Raw genomic sequence first — 13,998 nt, 5'->3', positions numbered from 1 at the left:
TAAGCACTATTATACTTCTCCTCATTTATTAAAAATTAGAGGTCCAGTGCACAAAATTTGTGCCCTGTGTGTGTGTGGTGGGGGGGGGGGGGGTACAGGGGGGAAGGTCCCCTCAGCCCAGCCTGTGCTCTCTCGAAGTCTGGGACCCCTATGGGGATGTCTGCCTACCATCTTAGGCCCAAGTGACATCACAGTCAGACATCCCTTTTGCAGTCCGGGGCTCTCTCAGTCCAGGACCCCTTGCTCCTTACTGCCAGCCTGCAGCGGAGGTGGGAGAGGCTCCCACCACCACCGCTGCGCTCATCAGCTGTGAACCTAGCTTCTGGCTGGGTGGCACTTCCCCTATGGGAGCACACTGCCCACCAGGGGGCAGCTCTTGCATTGAGCATCTGCCCCCTGGTGGTCAGTGCAAGTATAGTTACCGGTTGTTCTGACATTTGGTCAATTTTTATATTAGCCTTTTATTATATAAGATGAAGAAATGAGGCACATAAAGGTTAGATGACATCCTTAAGGTAATGATGAGTTAATATCTAGCAGAAAAAGAAGTAAGGAAAGGAGAGAGGGAGGAGAGGAGGGAGCTAGGAAAGAGACAGGAGTGGGGGTGGGGGGGTTGGGGGGGTAAGGAAAGACAGGGAGGATGAAAGGAAGATAGGAAAGAAAAAAACAAAGAAGAAAGAAACAAGGGGGCCAAATATATGGTGAAAGAAGATGATTTGACTTTGGGTGGTAGGCACACAGTGCAATTTTACCTAATAATAGACAAACATGTAAATTGACTGGACTTCCGCTATGCCACCAGCCAATGAGTAGTGATATGCAAATTAACCCAACAAATATGGCAGTTAATTTGCATGCACAGGTGCCGAATGATGGAGGTAGGATGCTGCATTATCACCCCATTCTCTCAGGGCCTCTGGGCAGTGTGGGAAGGTGAGGCCAGAGTGGAAAGAGGCGACTCTGGGGGCCTGAGTGGAAAGGGGTTGGGCTGGAGTAGAAAGGCGGTGCTGGCAGCCAGGGAAAGGAAAGCCCATTCTAGCACAAATCTTCATGCATCGGGCTCCTCGTATACGGATAATGCGTCATAGAAATGTATGCTTGAAACCTATATGATCCTATTAACCAAACTCACCCCAATAAATTAACTTAAAATCTAAATAAATTAAAGGTCCAATAAAAAAAAAAGGAAAGAAACAAACAAAGGTAAGGAGAGAGGAAAGAGGAGAGAAAGTAAGGAAGGTATGAATGGATAAAGGAGGGAGGGAAAAAGAGAGGAAGGAAGGAGTGAGGAAGGCAAAGCTAATGACCACTGGGACAAGAGCCTCAGAGGAATCCTCTGGCTGTCCATGTGGCTAGCGCCTAACAGATCACTAATGATAGGTACGGGAGAATTAAAGAGATGACTGGTTTTCTTTACCTCTTGACTGTATGGTGCTAGTGCATGCTATTAGGGTTTTCAAAAACCCCGTGCCCCTTGCTTCACCAAGCCATACTAAAAAAGAATCAAGTGTCTTGCCTGCACACAGATTTCCTATTTGCAATGTAGCTTCCTTTACTTGAGTATGGATATGATGCTGTGTTGAAGTCAAGTCCGTGCATATGTTAATCGGAAGCTTCAGGTCGTCCAGCTGATGCTTGAGCCCTGTTGTCTTTTCTTCAGGTTAACATGTGGGTGACGTCTCTCCTCGGTAGCCTTCAGAACGCCACCAGGTCTGGGCTCTTTTCTGCAGGCATCCCAGCAGGAGTACTGGTCTGCATTTTAGAGCACAGTCAACATCAGGCTCTTTGTGAAGCTGTGTGATTGCTGGACAAGTTTCTCAACGTCACTGTGAATTCACTTTTCCCCCTTACATCTCCTGTATAATAGAGTTTTTATGCAGACAAACTAAAAATGCAAAGGAAAGCACTTTGTAAACTGAAAAACACTTTACAAATTCAAGGTATCATCTCCTAGCTCATAAAAATACTTACCTTGTATCTAAAGAGTTTACATTTCTTTCTTTTTTTTCTTTTTTTACTGTTCTTATTTTTATCTCAGTTATTTCTTTAAAAGCATATATGCATGAGAGTGTCCTATAAGTATTTGAAAGCAAGTAGTTTTCTTCCTGGCTATTTCGAATACATATTTCTGATAGACCCTTCTTATTTTTCCTTTACTTATAGAAATGTTCAAAAATGAAAAACATTAAAAATAACAAGATGTGACTGAAGCCACTTGGGTAGTGAACATAAATGTTACGATGGAAAAGTGAGCCTGGCCTTCTAGCTGAAAAACAACGATTTCCCGACGGCCCCACAGGAACCGCGATTGCCCGGTGCAAAGAAGAAAACAGCTTTGAAAGCTACAGACAAAACAAAGAAGAAATCTCTGTATAGATGTTGCATAGTCTACCCTGTTGTGCCAGAACCTTTCAGTATTGTTTCATTGTCACAAGGACATGTTGATTTAATGTGCACATTCTGTGTGGTTCTTATTTTCACTAACAACGATTAAGCAATTGGAAAATGATTTTATATTTCAGTTTCAGGGTAAAACAAGTACAAAATAGAAGGACAAGTCACCAGATATTTACTTTTCTTTTCACAAGTGGTTTTGCATTTATTTATTTATTTTTTTTTTGGTGTTCTCATCATTCGGTTAAAAATAACTTTAAGATATTATGGAGTGATTTAAAATACCCAGGTTTTGAATCTTACTCACTTGAGGCTGCAAAAATGAATTTTACTTCCCATTTTTAGTTTGTGGTGGAAGTTCCCTGTAAATAAGTGTGTGGAGGTTTAATAGTCCACGCTGCCGCGAGGCTCAGGGGTTTTGCTATAACTCTCTCCCCTGTTTCCTAACAACCAGAATTCATGACCACAATTTCACCAAAGTCCTGCTTTATTTTAATGTACTGTATGTTAGATAATCCTTTAGATGGATGTTTATTAGGATCCTGGGAAAACTGTTGTATTTATGTATTATGTGTTAAGTATACAGGGACAATAATATTTTGCATCTAACAAAATAAAGAGACAGATAAGTTTTCTCATTGAAGTTATACAAGAATTTAATGTCAAGCTTTGGTTTTGTTCATAGGTCATAATCTTTACAAAAGTTATTAATCTCCTATGCCCTAAATTTTTTTTATGTATAGAAACAATTCATTGGTTTAGTACCAAAGAGTTTTTGATGACAACAAATCACTAGACAACTTTTCAACAAAAAGGAAAATCACAGTTACAGACTTTTTACAAAATGTTTATACAGTCATGCACCCCTTAACAATGTTTTGGACAATGATGGACCCCGTATACAATGGTGGTTCCATAGATTATAAAGAAGCTGAGAAATTCTATTGCCTAGTGACATCATAGCCATCGTAACTTGATACACAGAGACTGCAAAAATCACCAAAGCTGGGGATGAGATGGCTAACAACCTTACCCGAAGTGTGGATAAGGGTGACTTTGAGGAACACCTAGAGGTGGCTCCTCAGCAATTCATTAATGAGAAATTGTTGCAACTATTACAGAAACACAGAGCTGAAGGTAGAGGGAAAATGCAGAAGAAGAAGATGAACCCCTGGGGAAAGTCAGTGAAGGATTTGGCAGAAGCTTTTTCACACCTCAAAAAAACTCCTCAAAAAGTTTGAAAACAGACTCTGATCCGGAAAGGTATTCATGGTACCTTATCTATTTACAAACAAATGTATGATGATGAGGAAAAACAAACAAACAAAAAAAGCCATCATGGATGTATTTCTGAAAGGAGTGACACTTGCTCAAGAAGAGCCTCACGCAGGCTCTTCAGAAGGTCTTGCAGAAGAAGGCATGGCGGTCATGAGATGACAACACTATGAGTGGTACTGTCCCTGAAGGCCTGCCAGCGGGACAAGGTGTGGAAACGGAAAGGAGTGATATTGTATTGATGGTCTGACTCTGTGCAAGCAGGGGCTAATGTATGTGTTTGCGTCTTACTTTCTTACAAAAAAACATTTAAAAAGTAAATACAAATTTTAAAAACAGAAAAAAGCTTTTAGAATAAGAATAAAGAAATAAAATTATTTTGTACAGCAGTACACTATGCTTACATTTTAAGCTTATTACAAAAGAATTGAAGAGTTTAAGAAATAAAAAGTATATAAGGTAAAAACAAAGTTACAGTAAGAGAAGGTTAATTCAGTATTGGAGAAAGAAAAATACTTTTACCAATTTAATATAGACAGAACTGTACAGTGTTTCAACAGTAATGTACAGTGCTGTCCTAGGCCTTCACCATTACTCACCACTCACTCACTGACTCACCCAGAGCAACTTTTAGTCCTGCAAACTCTATGCATGGTAAATGCCCTGTACAGTTTTCCGTTTTTAACCTTTTATACGTATTTTTCCTATTTAGAATATGTTTAAATATATAAATATTTACCATAGTGTTATAATTGCCTACATTATTTAGTCCAGTGATATGCTGTGCAGCTTATAACCTAGGAGCAGTAGGCTATTCCATGTAGCCTAGGTGTGTAGCAGACTATGCCATCCAGGTTCATGTAAGTGCACTCTACAATGTTTGCAGGTGTTGAGATTTCCTAATGACACATTTCTCAGAGTGTATTTCCATTAAGTGATGCATGACTGTTCTGATTCAGCCTACTTTCCCATATCTTTTTTTTTTCTTTTTAAGTGAAAATGAATCCTGATTTACAATATCCTGAAGGTTGTTTATCAATTAGATAATGGCATTAGTTATCTACAGTTTCTGAAAAGTTCTGGGATAACTTTGCTGTTTTTTGTTTGCTTGTTTTTGCTTGTTTAGGCCTCTATGAACAATAACTTTTCAGTTTATGACCCCACATTTGATTATTGAAATACACAGAGAATCTTTTCTCAAACCAACAACCTTGGCAAACTCATACTATTTTTCAAAGAGTAATAGATACTTAGTTGGGATTGTCTTTTTTTGTATATGAGAATAATTAAATCTGTACATTTAGTAAGTACATTTCCTTAATTAGAAAAAGCAAGCGAAAGCACCTACTCCTCAGTTTAATTATAAATAATCAAGGGCTTTCTGGTGGAAATTACATATAACATTTCTAATTTAATATAAATCTCTGCTTGATGTTGAAAAATGTAATAAACTTTATGCTCCTCTATGGAAGATTTGGGAAGGTTGAAAATAAATTTTCTAATTTCCATTTGTATGTGTGGATGTGTGTATTTTCTGTCATGTTTAAATGTGGAACATCTTCTAAAAACTAAGTTAAAGTATTCCTTAACTAAAAGTAAAATCACTTTGAAACAGCATAGAGAGACCTGGAGTGTATTATGCTAAGTGAAATAAGCCAGTCAGAGAAAAATACCCTGTTTCCCCTAAAATAAGACAGTGTCTTATATTAATTTTTGCTCCCAAAGATGCGCTAGGTCTTATTTTCAGGGGATGTCTTATTTTTCCATGAAGAAGAATACGGTACACATTTATTGTTAAATGAAAATAAAGGAAATTTATTACCTGTATTTGGTACGGTAGTACGGTAGTTGTCAACACAAACCAGACAAACTGTGAATCCTATAGTATCAAGAATTTACTCATTTATTCAATGACAATCATGTCATCTTCTGGAACATCATCATAACAATCCCAATTCCTGAGTTTCCTGGTGAATTTCTTGTGACTCCATTTCTTTCAGAATCAGTGGACCAAATCTCTCATGTTTAGCCTACGGGGGCCTTATTTTTGGGGGGATGCCTTATATTTCACTCAGAAGTATAGGTCTTATTTTCGGAGAATGTTTTATTTTTGGGGAAACATGGTAAGTATCACAGGATTTCACTCATATGTGGAATCTTATGAACAAAATAAACTGACGAACAAAATAAATTCAGAGACATAGAAGCATGGAACAGACTGAGAATTTCAGAGGGAAGGTGGAGGTGCGGGGATGGATGGGGAGAGATTAACGGAGGAATTTGTATGCATATATGCATAGACCATGGTCACATACAATAGTGTGGTACAGACCTGGGAGAGGCAGATGAGGGGTAGAGAATGAGGGAAGGTGTGGGGGGGACATCTGTAATCCTATATAATAAAAGGGTAACATGCAAATCGACCGAACAGTAGAACTATGACACATACTGACCGCCAGGGTGAAGGTGCTTAATGCAGGAGCTGACCCCTGGTGGTCAGTGTGCTCCCACAAGCCTAAAGCTGTCAGTCAGACATCTCCCGATGGCTCGCAAACTGCTAAAAGGAGCAAGCCAGGCTGAGCGACACTGCCCCCCACCCCCACATGCAAGATTGTCATGTACCAGGCCTCTAGTACTTTCAATAACAAAGATGCATTAAAAAAAAAATATTCACTAGTAAAGAGGAGGCTGCCAACGGTAAAGAAGCCAGCAGGAGAGAGATCCTCTCCACCCCCCCAAACCACAAATTTCACAGCAGGGTCAGGCTGTATAAATAGCTGCCAAGACTGCAAGTTATTGATGCTCCATCAGTAAATACTCGAGGGAAGGAGGTAGAAATGGAGTGAGAAATGGAAAAAAAAAACACACGTACTTCTTAAGATGTGTTGTTCTTATGCCACGGCTTTAATATAAAAAAGATTGTTTTATGCTCTGGCCAGTGTAGCTCAGTTAGTTGGGCATCATCATGTGGACCAAAGAGTTGCTAGTTCAATTCTTGGTCAGGCCATATGCCCAGGTTACTGGCTAGATCCCCAGTGGGGGCATGCAAGAGGCAGCTGATTGGTGTTTTGCTCTACTCTCTCTCTCTCTCTTTCTCTCTCTCTCCCTCAATATTAAGAAAAAAAAGTATTTTTAAAGAGTATTTTAGATCAAAGTCAAGATTAATGAGATTTCTATATATTTATGGAAAATATTAAAATACAAATTACTTTTAAGAGAAGGAGGCATGTGACCTTATGGCAAAGATGAGTCAGAATTAGGATCCAGACATATCTCAATAGGCTGCAATACAAAAACTGAATCTAATAAAGTGTTTGGGGTTTTTTTGCCATCAAAATATTTTAACAATTTTACCACATCTTACTGCATCCACTTCTCCCACTGTAGGCCCAGCTTCAATCATCTCTTCTTGGGTTATTATAGTAACCCAATAACTGTTCTCCCATTCCTGCTTTTGTCACCAAACAACCTATTCTTATTGCAGTAGCCAGAATGACCTTATATTGCATTATTTAACACCACAGTTGCTTCCAACCTCACTTAGAGTAAAAGCCAAAATTCCTAAAATGATCTATAAAACCACATAATTTATTCCTGTCATCTCTCTGGCCTCTTCTCCTGTCACTCACTCTGAACAATCCTGCTGGCCTCCCCATTGTTCACCAAACATGCCAGAACAGTTGCTTTCTCTCAATTCAGAAATGCTTTTGCTCATAGACCTACCAGCTTACTCCCTCACCTCCCTCTGGTCTTATTAAAATGCCTGCCCTAATCACAGTACCTCAAACTGTAACCTCAACCCTATCTGCCTCTTCCTTTCTCCTTCCCCCATTTTATTTTTTCTCCCTAATAATTGATTCTATCCAACATACTATATGTTTTCTTTAAATCTTTGATGGTGGCACTAATTTCTGCCAATACACCTGGGATCTGATACTGTTTTAGATTTACTGCATGGGACAGAAGTAAATAAAGGTAGTTTCAGCTCATCCATTTCTACTATAATAGATAGCTCTTTCTCCGCAGACCAAGGAATCATTTATACGATTCTAAGCGATACTGTGTATGTCTATTTTGATTATAACTTTAGAAATGAGGAAATAACCACTGGTAGGGTCTGTGGAATCAGTGGTCTCAGTAGGAGATGGACTTGGCCCAGAAGATTCTGCTTAGATTTTCCCTACTCTCAGAGGCATTGCACTGTTTATGAAAGGATTAGTCTAAGCCCTCTGTGCATCACTGTCATGGTTGTTTATTATATATTCTACCATTAATGTATTGAAGCTGAGCTAAAGAATGAGAGCTAGACACACAGTCCCTTTAGGTGACAAGCAAGGTACTTACGTTGAGAGGCCCTAACCCCTGTGGCCTCCCTCTGATGGTGTGACTCTCACTCTTAATGTCGTCTAGTCACTGCTTGAGAACAGTGCAGTGGTTGGGCACATGAGCACTGTACTGGGTGTCTGAAGGCTCCAGGAGTTTCTTGTTCTGCATAATGCTTGCTATCTGCTTTCTACTCCTATTCAAGCTAAGTAAACTTGGTGCTAGGTCAGCCTTATTGTGTCCTGTGTTTTTGATTGACAATCTGAAACTAGAACTCACTCTAGTGGTCTTGGCTTTGTCAGAATACAGCAACAACAACAACAAAAACATATTAAAATATTAGAAACAGTCCAGCCTGTGTTGCTCAGTGGTTGAGCATCGACCACGATCTAGGCCAGTGGTTGGCAAATTCATTAGACAACAGAGCCAAATATCAACAGATTGAAATTTCTTTTGAGAGCCAAATTTTTTTCTAACACCATTTCTTCAAAATAGACTCTCCCAGGCCGTGGTATTTTGTGGAGAGCCACACTTAAGGGGTCAAAGAGCAGCATGTGGCTTGCGAGCCGAAGTTTGCCAACCACGGATCTAGGCAATCATGATTTGATCCCCAGTCAGGGCACATGCTCGGGTTGCAGGCTAAATCCCCAGTGAGAACATGCAGGAGGTAGCAGATCAATGTTTCTGTATCTCTATCCCTCTCCCTTCCTCTCTCTTTAAAATCAATAAAAACATATTAAAATATTAGAAATAAAAATTATGATAATAGTAAAGGTTAGGCACAACAGAAGAGAAAGTAAATGAGATGGTAGATCACCCAGAATGCAGTAAATAAAGACAATTACAAATGTAAAAGAGATGTTAAATAGCATTGAGGTGAGTTTAAGAAGGCATAATATTCATTTAATTAGAATTAGAGCAGGAAAAATTAAGAATGGTGCAAGGCTAAGGTGAGGCAATATTCAAAATTGTTATTTATAAACTTTCCAGAATTGATAAATGATACTAATTCTCAAAATTAGAAAGTACAGCATACTTCCTGAAAGATTTTTTAAAAGTAATTGTCTAATCATCATGTCATAGTGAAATTTGAGGAAATAGATACAAAAATAAGATTCAGGCATTAAATAGCCAATAGTAGACTGCCAAAGCCAGACCAGAAGCTGAAGCCAGAGTGCTAGGGGGTAAAACTCTCAAGAGCCATGAACCAAAATAAGCAATTAAAAAATAAAATACTTTTAAGATGAGCAAAAACAGAGAGGATGTACAATCAGTTGAATTCTCAATGCAAGACTATATATATATATATATATATATACACACACAAATTACTTATATATGACAAATATATATATAAAAAAATGTATCATTGTATCCAGAATATATAAATAACTCCAACAAATCATTAAATAAAATGCAGAAAACTTAATTTTAAGAAAGGATAAAGGACAAGCAGGCATTTCATAAAAAAGGATAGTCAAATAGATAATGACCGTATGTAAATGTACTCAGAATCACAGCAATCTTTAGGAAAATGCAAATTAAAGCCACAATGACATATACCATTTCAAATCCACCAGATGGCTAAAAAAAAAATTTTTTTTAATGACAAGAACAAGTTTTGAAGACAGTGTGGCATGATCTGAACTCACACATATTGCTGGTGGGGGTTTAATACATCTACTTTTGGAAACCGCACTACCTACTAAAGCTAAATATATACCTACCTATGACCCAGGAACTCCACTTTGAAGTGCTAGTCCAGCAAAACTGAGTGCTTTCACCTACCAACAAGGCATACACAAAGATGTCTATAGTAGCCTTATTCATAATAGCTCCAAACCGGAAACAATACATACCTATGAGCTGTAGAATAGGCAAATAAACTGTAGAGAACAAGGTAACATTATGAATATATTATACTTCAAAACCATAATTTTGAAAGACAGAAGTCAGCCACACAAAAGTAATATATACTATATTGTTCCATTTATATTAATTTTAAGAACAAGCAACACTGCTTTATGTTAATAGAAGAAAGTATCCTGTTTACATTTGAGTTGGTAATGATGGGATGAGGTACAAGCAAGCTTTCTGGAGTGCTGGCAACATTCTATTGGCATGTGACTGAATTCTAAGCAACAATGGAAATGAAGGGAGAAGGAGGGGTGAGAGCTGGGTGGAGGGGTTCAATGGGGGAATGGGTGGCATTTTTAATACTTTCAATAATAATGATGAGTTTTTAAAAGAATAAAATAAATAATTTTAAAAATGTTAAGTTTGGGAGGCGGGGCAGGAAATTTACCCCCTACCCTTCTTAGTTCATGTTGGCTGCACTAAGACTTAAATTGACATGAGACAGATTAGAGGAGAAAAATCAAATTTAATTTTGTAAGTATGTACAGAGGTTTCATAGGTACAAGACCTTCCCTAATGGCCAAAGTAGGCAGTTTTTATACGTTTTAGATAATAAGCCATAAATCTGTGAGGAAGTCACAAGAGAATAGGCTTCAATTTATTAATGAAGAATCTAAACAGTTTATTGATACAGCCTTCCTTATATACTGATTTAACACCACCTCATATGGAAATCTCAAGAGGAGTTTCAAAATTCTGAAGATATAAGTGATAAAAACTAATGAATTTTAAGAACATAAGCCCTTGAGTATATATGTATAGAAATAGAATTTGTTTTACTGATTGATTTTGAGAGAGAGAGAGAGAGAGAAAAGGGGTGGGGGAGAGAGACTTAGATTTGTTGTCCACACATTTATGCATTTCACTGGTTGATTTTTAAAAAAATATATTTTATTGATTTTATACAGAGAGGAAGGGAGAGAGATAGAGTTAGAAACATCAATGAGAGAGAGTCATTGATCTGCTGCCTCTTGCACACCCCCTACTGGGGATATGCCCGCAACCAAGGTACATGCCCTTGACCGGAATCGAACCCAGGACCTTTTACTCCCCAAGCCGACACTCTATCCATTGAGCCAAACCGGTTTCGGCCACTGGTTGATTCTTATATGTGCCCTGACTAGGGATCAAACCCACAACCTTGGTGTATCAGGACAATGCTCTAATCAACCGGGCTACCCAGACATGGTTAAAAATAAGTTTTTAACTGGGCATAAGGCCATCTAGGAAATAAGGACTACATTTCCCAGCTTCTCTTATGGGAAGGAAAAAAAAAAAAAGAAAGAAAGAAAGAAAGAAAGAACGGGTTGGACATGGGAATGACCACTAGATGTTGCTAGTTGTCTAGTTTATAAATCTAAGCAGTTGTATTTCTCCAAAGCTTGCTTTTCTCTCCACTAATGTTTTCCAAACACCATACGTAATCTAATAATAACTTTCAGCAAAATTGGAGCTTATAAACAGCTAAAATTATTAACATCCAACTTTTTTTTTTTTAACTCAGTCTCTTTTCCTTATATACTAAAAGTAAGAAAAGTTTATACCCCTCAAATTTGGAATATCTGAAAATTTATTCTTAATATAATATTTTAATGTATAGCCTGCCTCCTTTCATACCCATACTAATTAGGAAATTTTGCTGTAAGGACTACATATAACTCAATTATGTTATGACTTGATTCAATAAGGCGCATGTATTCTAGAACTAGGCTAACTGAGTAACATTTAAGCTTTTAATTATAGTGCTCACTTCGGCAGTACATAGACCTAAATTGGAATGACACAGAGAAGATTAGCATGGCCCCTGTGCAAGAATGACACGCAAATTCATAAAGCGTTCCATACTTAAAAAATAAAATAAAATAAAAAACAAACTTTTAATTATAGATTGCTTCTATTTCTTCCTTTGTATATGACCTGGAATTGAGGAAGGGCTGGAACAGAACACTAGGATTTGGGGAAGAATATTTGGTTGTGTCTGAAACCAACTGAACTGGAGAGGCAAAGCTCTGGTAAGGCAGTTTTAATGTTTGCTTCAGGCAGGTTTCTGTGTTTAACCTTTTTTCTGCTCACGTGCAATGGAGGGAGCAAAAGTACTGAGCCTGGGAAGGGATTAGAAAGGCTTCATATTACCTCCAGGTCAATCAAAGGGCAGGATGTCAGGGGCGGGCTTCAGGCCGCCCCAGGGCATCGCCCAATTAGTGCACACTAAATTTTATCTGAGTCCTTGACCCAAAGTGTCAGTTGGCCTAAAAATATATCATTGTGTCAGGATCACCTGCATCAAAAAAGGGTAACTGAGATAAGTAAGAATTCAGGGTTGTAAGAGCAATGATACCTATTGTTTCTATGTAAACTTTCCTATGTAAGACTGATGATTTTTTGAAGTAATAAGTAAATCATTTAGGAAAAAACCTGCATCCAGATATTTATAGTAAAGCTTATATAGGAGCAGTGATTACCAATAGAAATTCAATCAGAAACTCAGGATTGTTTACATAATTTTACCATACATCTATTAGTAATTCTCCTACATTAAAGCAAAATTGAATAGGTATCTATAATTTTAAATAAATCAGAAAAATTTTAATAGATTAGACAACTATTCATTCAACTTTGGAAAGCATTAAGTTAAAAGGAATAAAATTGACAACTAACTGAAGTTGCACACTAATTTTATAAACTCTAATATACCTCTAAAATATTAAAAAATGTTCATTGATTTAATAATTAAACAATTGGTTTGTTTAGTTAAATTTACTCAGTCATTATGGTAGAACAGTTTTCTTGTGTTTATGTCTTAAAATAAAAACTTTATTGTATCAATTACTGACTTAGATATGAGAAAAATATAACTTGATATCCACACACAAAAAAATAATTTTTAGAAATTCATCTGAAGAAAACATCCATTATTTGGGGTTTAGTTGGATATTATGTTCCTATTTATATTCACTGGTATTTAAGAATATTTTTTACTATAGATACACATTGCTAATTTTATCCTTTATGAGTATACTAGAGGCCCGGTGCATGAAATTCATGCAGGGGAGTGGTGTCCCTCAGCCCAGCCTGCATCCTCTCCAATCTGGGACCCCTTAAGGGACATCCCTCTCACAATCCAGGACTGCTGGCTCCCAACTGTTCTCCTGTCTGCCTTCCTGATTGCCCATAACCACTTCTGCCTGCCAGCCTGATTATCTCCTAACCACTCCCATGCCATCCTGATTAATGTCTAACTGCTCCCCTGCCAACCTGTTTGCCCCCAACTTCCCTCCTCTGTTGGCCTGGCCACCCCTTACTGCCCCTAACTGCCCTCCCCTGCAGGGTTGATCACCTCCAACTGCCCTCCCTTACAGGCCTGGTCCCTCTCAACTGCCCTCCCTTGAATGCCTGGTTTCTCCCAATTGCTCTCCCTTGCTTGCCTGATTGCCCACAATTGCCTTCCCCTGCTGGCCATCTTGTGGCAGCCATCTTGTATCCACATGGGGGCAAGATCTTTGACCACCTGGGGGCAGCCATCTTGTGTGTTGGAGTGATGGTCAATCTGTATATTACTCTCTTATTAGATATGATAGAGGCCTGGTGCATGGGTGGGGGCCAGCTGGTTTGCCCTGAAGGTGTCCTAAATCAGGGTGGGGGTTTCCTTGAGGTGTGGGGTGGCCTGAGTGAGGGGCCTGTGGTGGTTTGCAGACCAATCATGCCCCCTGGCCACCCAAGTGGAGGTCCTGGTATCTGGAATTTATTTATTTTCTACAATTAAAACCTTGTAGCCTGGAGTAGAGCCAAGCCTCCCGTTTGCTCCGTGGAGGCAGCCAATTCTGTTGGAATTTATGTATCTTCTATAATTGAAACTTTGTAGCCTAGAGTGGAAGCCTAAGCTGGCCAGGGTATGTGGAAAGCTTAGCTTCCTTCATTACCCAGGGAAACCCTAGCCTCCTGCTCTCTGCAGCTCTGTGGCTGCCGCCATTTCTGTTGAAATTTATTTACCTTCTATAATTGAAACTTTGAACCTTTGAGTGGAGGCCTGGGCCCACAAGGGTGTATGGAAAGCTTGGCTTCCTCCATTGCCAGGAAAATCCAAGCCTC

General features: G+C 38.6%; 1 protein-coding gene and 1 non-coding gene across 2 annotated transcripts in view; both read left to right on the top strand.

The window, feature by feature from the left end:
• Positions 1–3,699, top strand: part of THEMIS (thymocyte selection associated) — a 133,700-nt gene extending 130,001 nt beyond the window's left edge. Inside the window, exon 6 of the mRNA XM_036415002.2 lies at positions 2,164–3,699. Coding sequence (XP_036270895.1) covers positions 2,164–2,189 — 26 coding nt within the window. The 3' untranslated portion in view covers positions 2,190–3,699. The remainder of the gene's footprint in view (positions 1–2,163) is intronic.
• Positions 3,700–11,651: 7,952 nt separating this feature from the next.
• Positions 11,652–11,758, top strand: LOC118706280. Its single transcript, XR_004983985.1, has one exon. It is a non-coding gene; the product is annotated as a U6 spliceosomal RNA (small nuclear RNA).
• The last annotated feature ends 2,240 nt before the right edge of the window (positions 11,759–13,998 follow it).

This window comes from Pipistrellus kuhlii, unplaced genomic scaffold (assembly GCF_014108245.1).
Source record: "Pipistrellus kuhlii isolate mPipKuh1 unplaced genomic scaffold, mPipKuh1.p scaffold_m20_p_5, whole genome shotgun sequence".
Classification (NCBI taxonomy): domain Eukaryota; kingdom Metazoa; phylum Chordata; class Mammalia; order Chiroptera; family Vespertilionidae; genus Pipistrellus; species Pipistrellus kuhlii.
The sequence above is the reverse complement of the archived record's forward strand: the minus strand, read 5'-3'. Positions and strand labels throughout refer to the sequence as shown.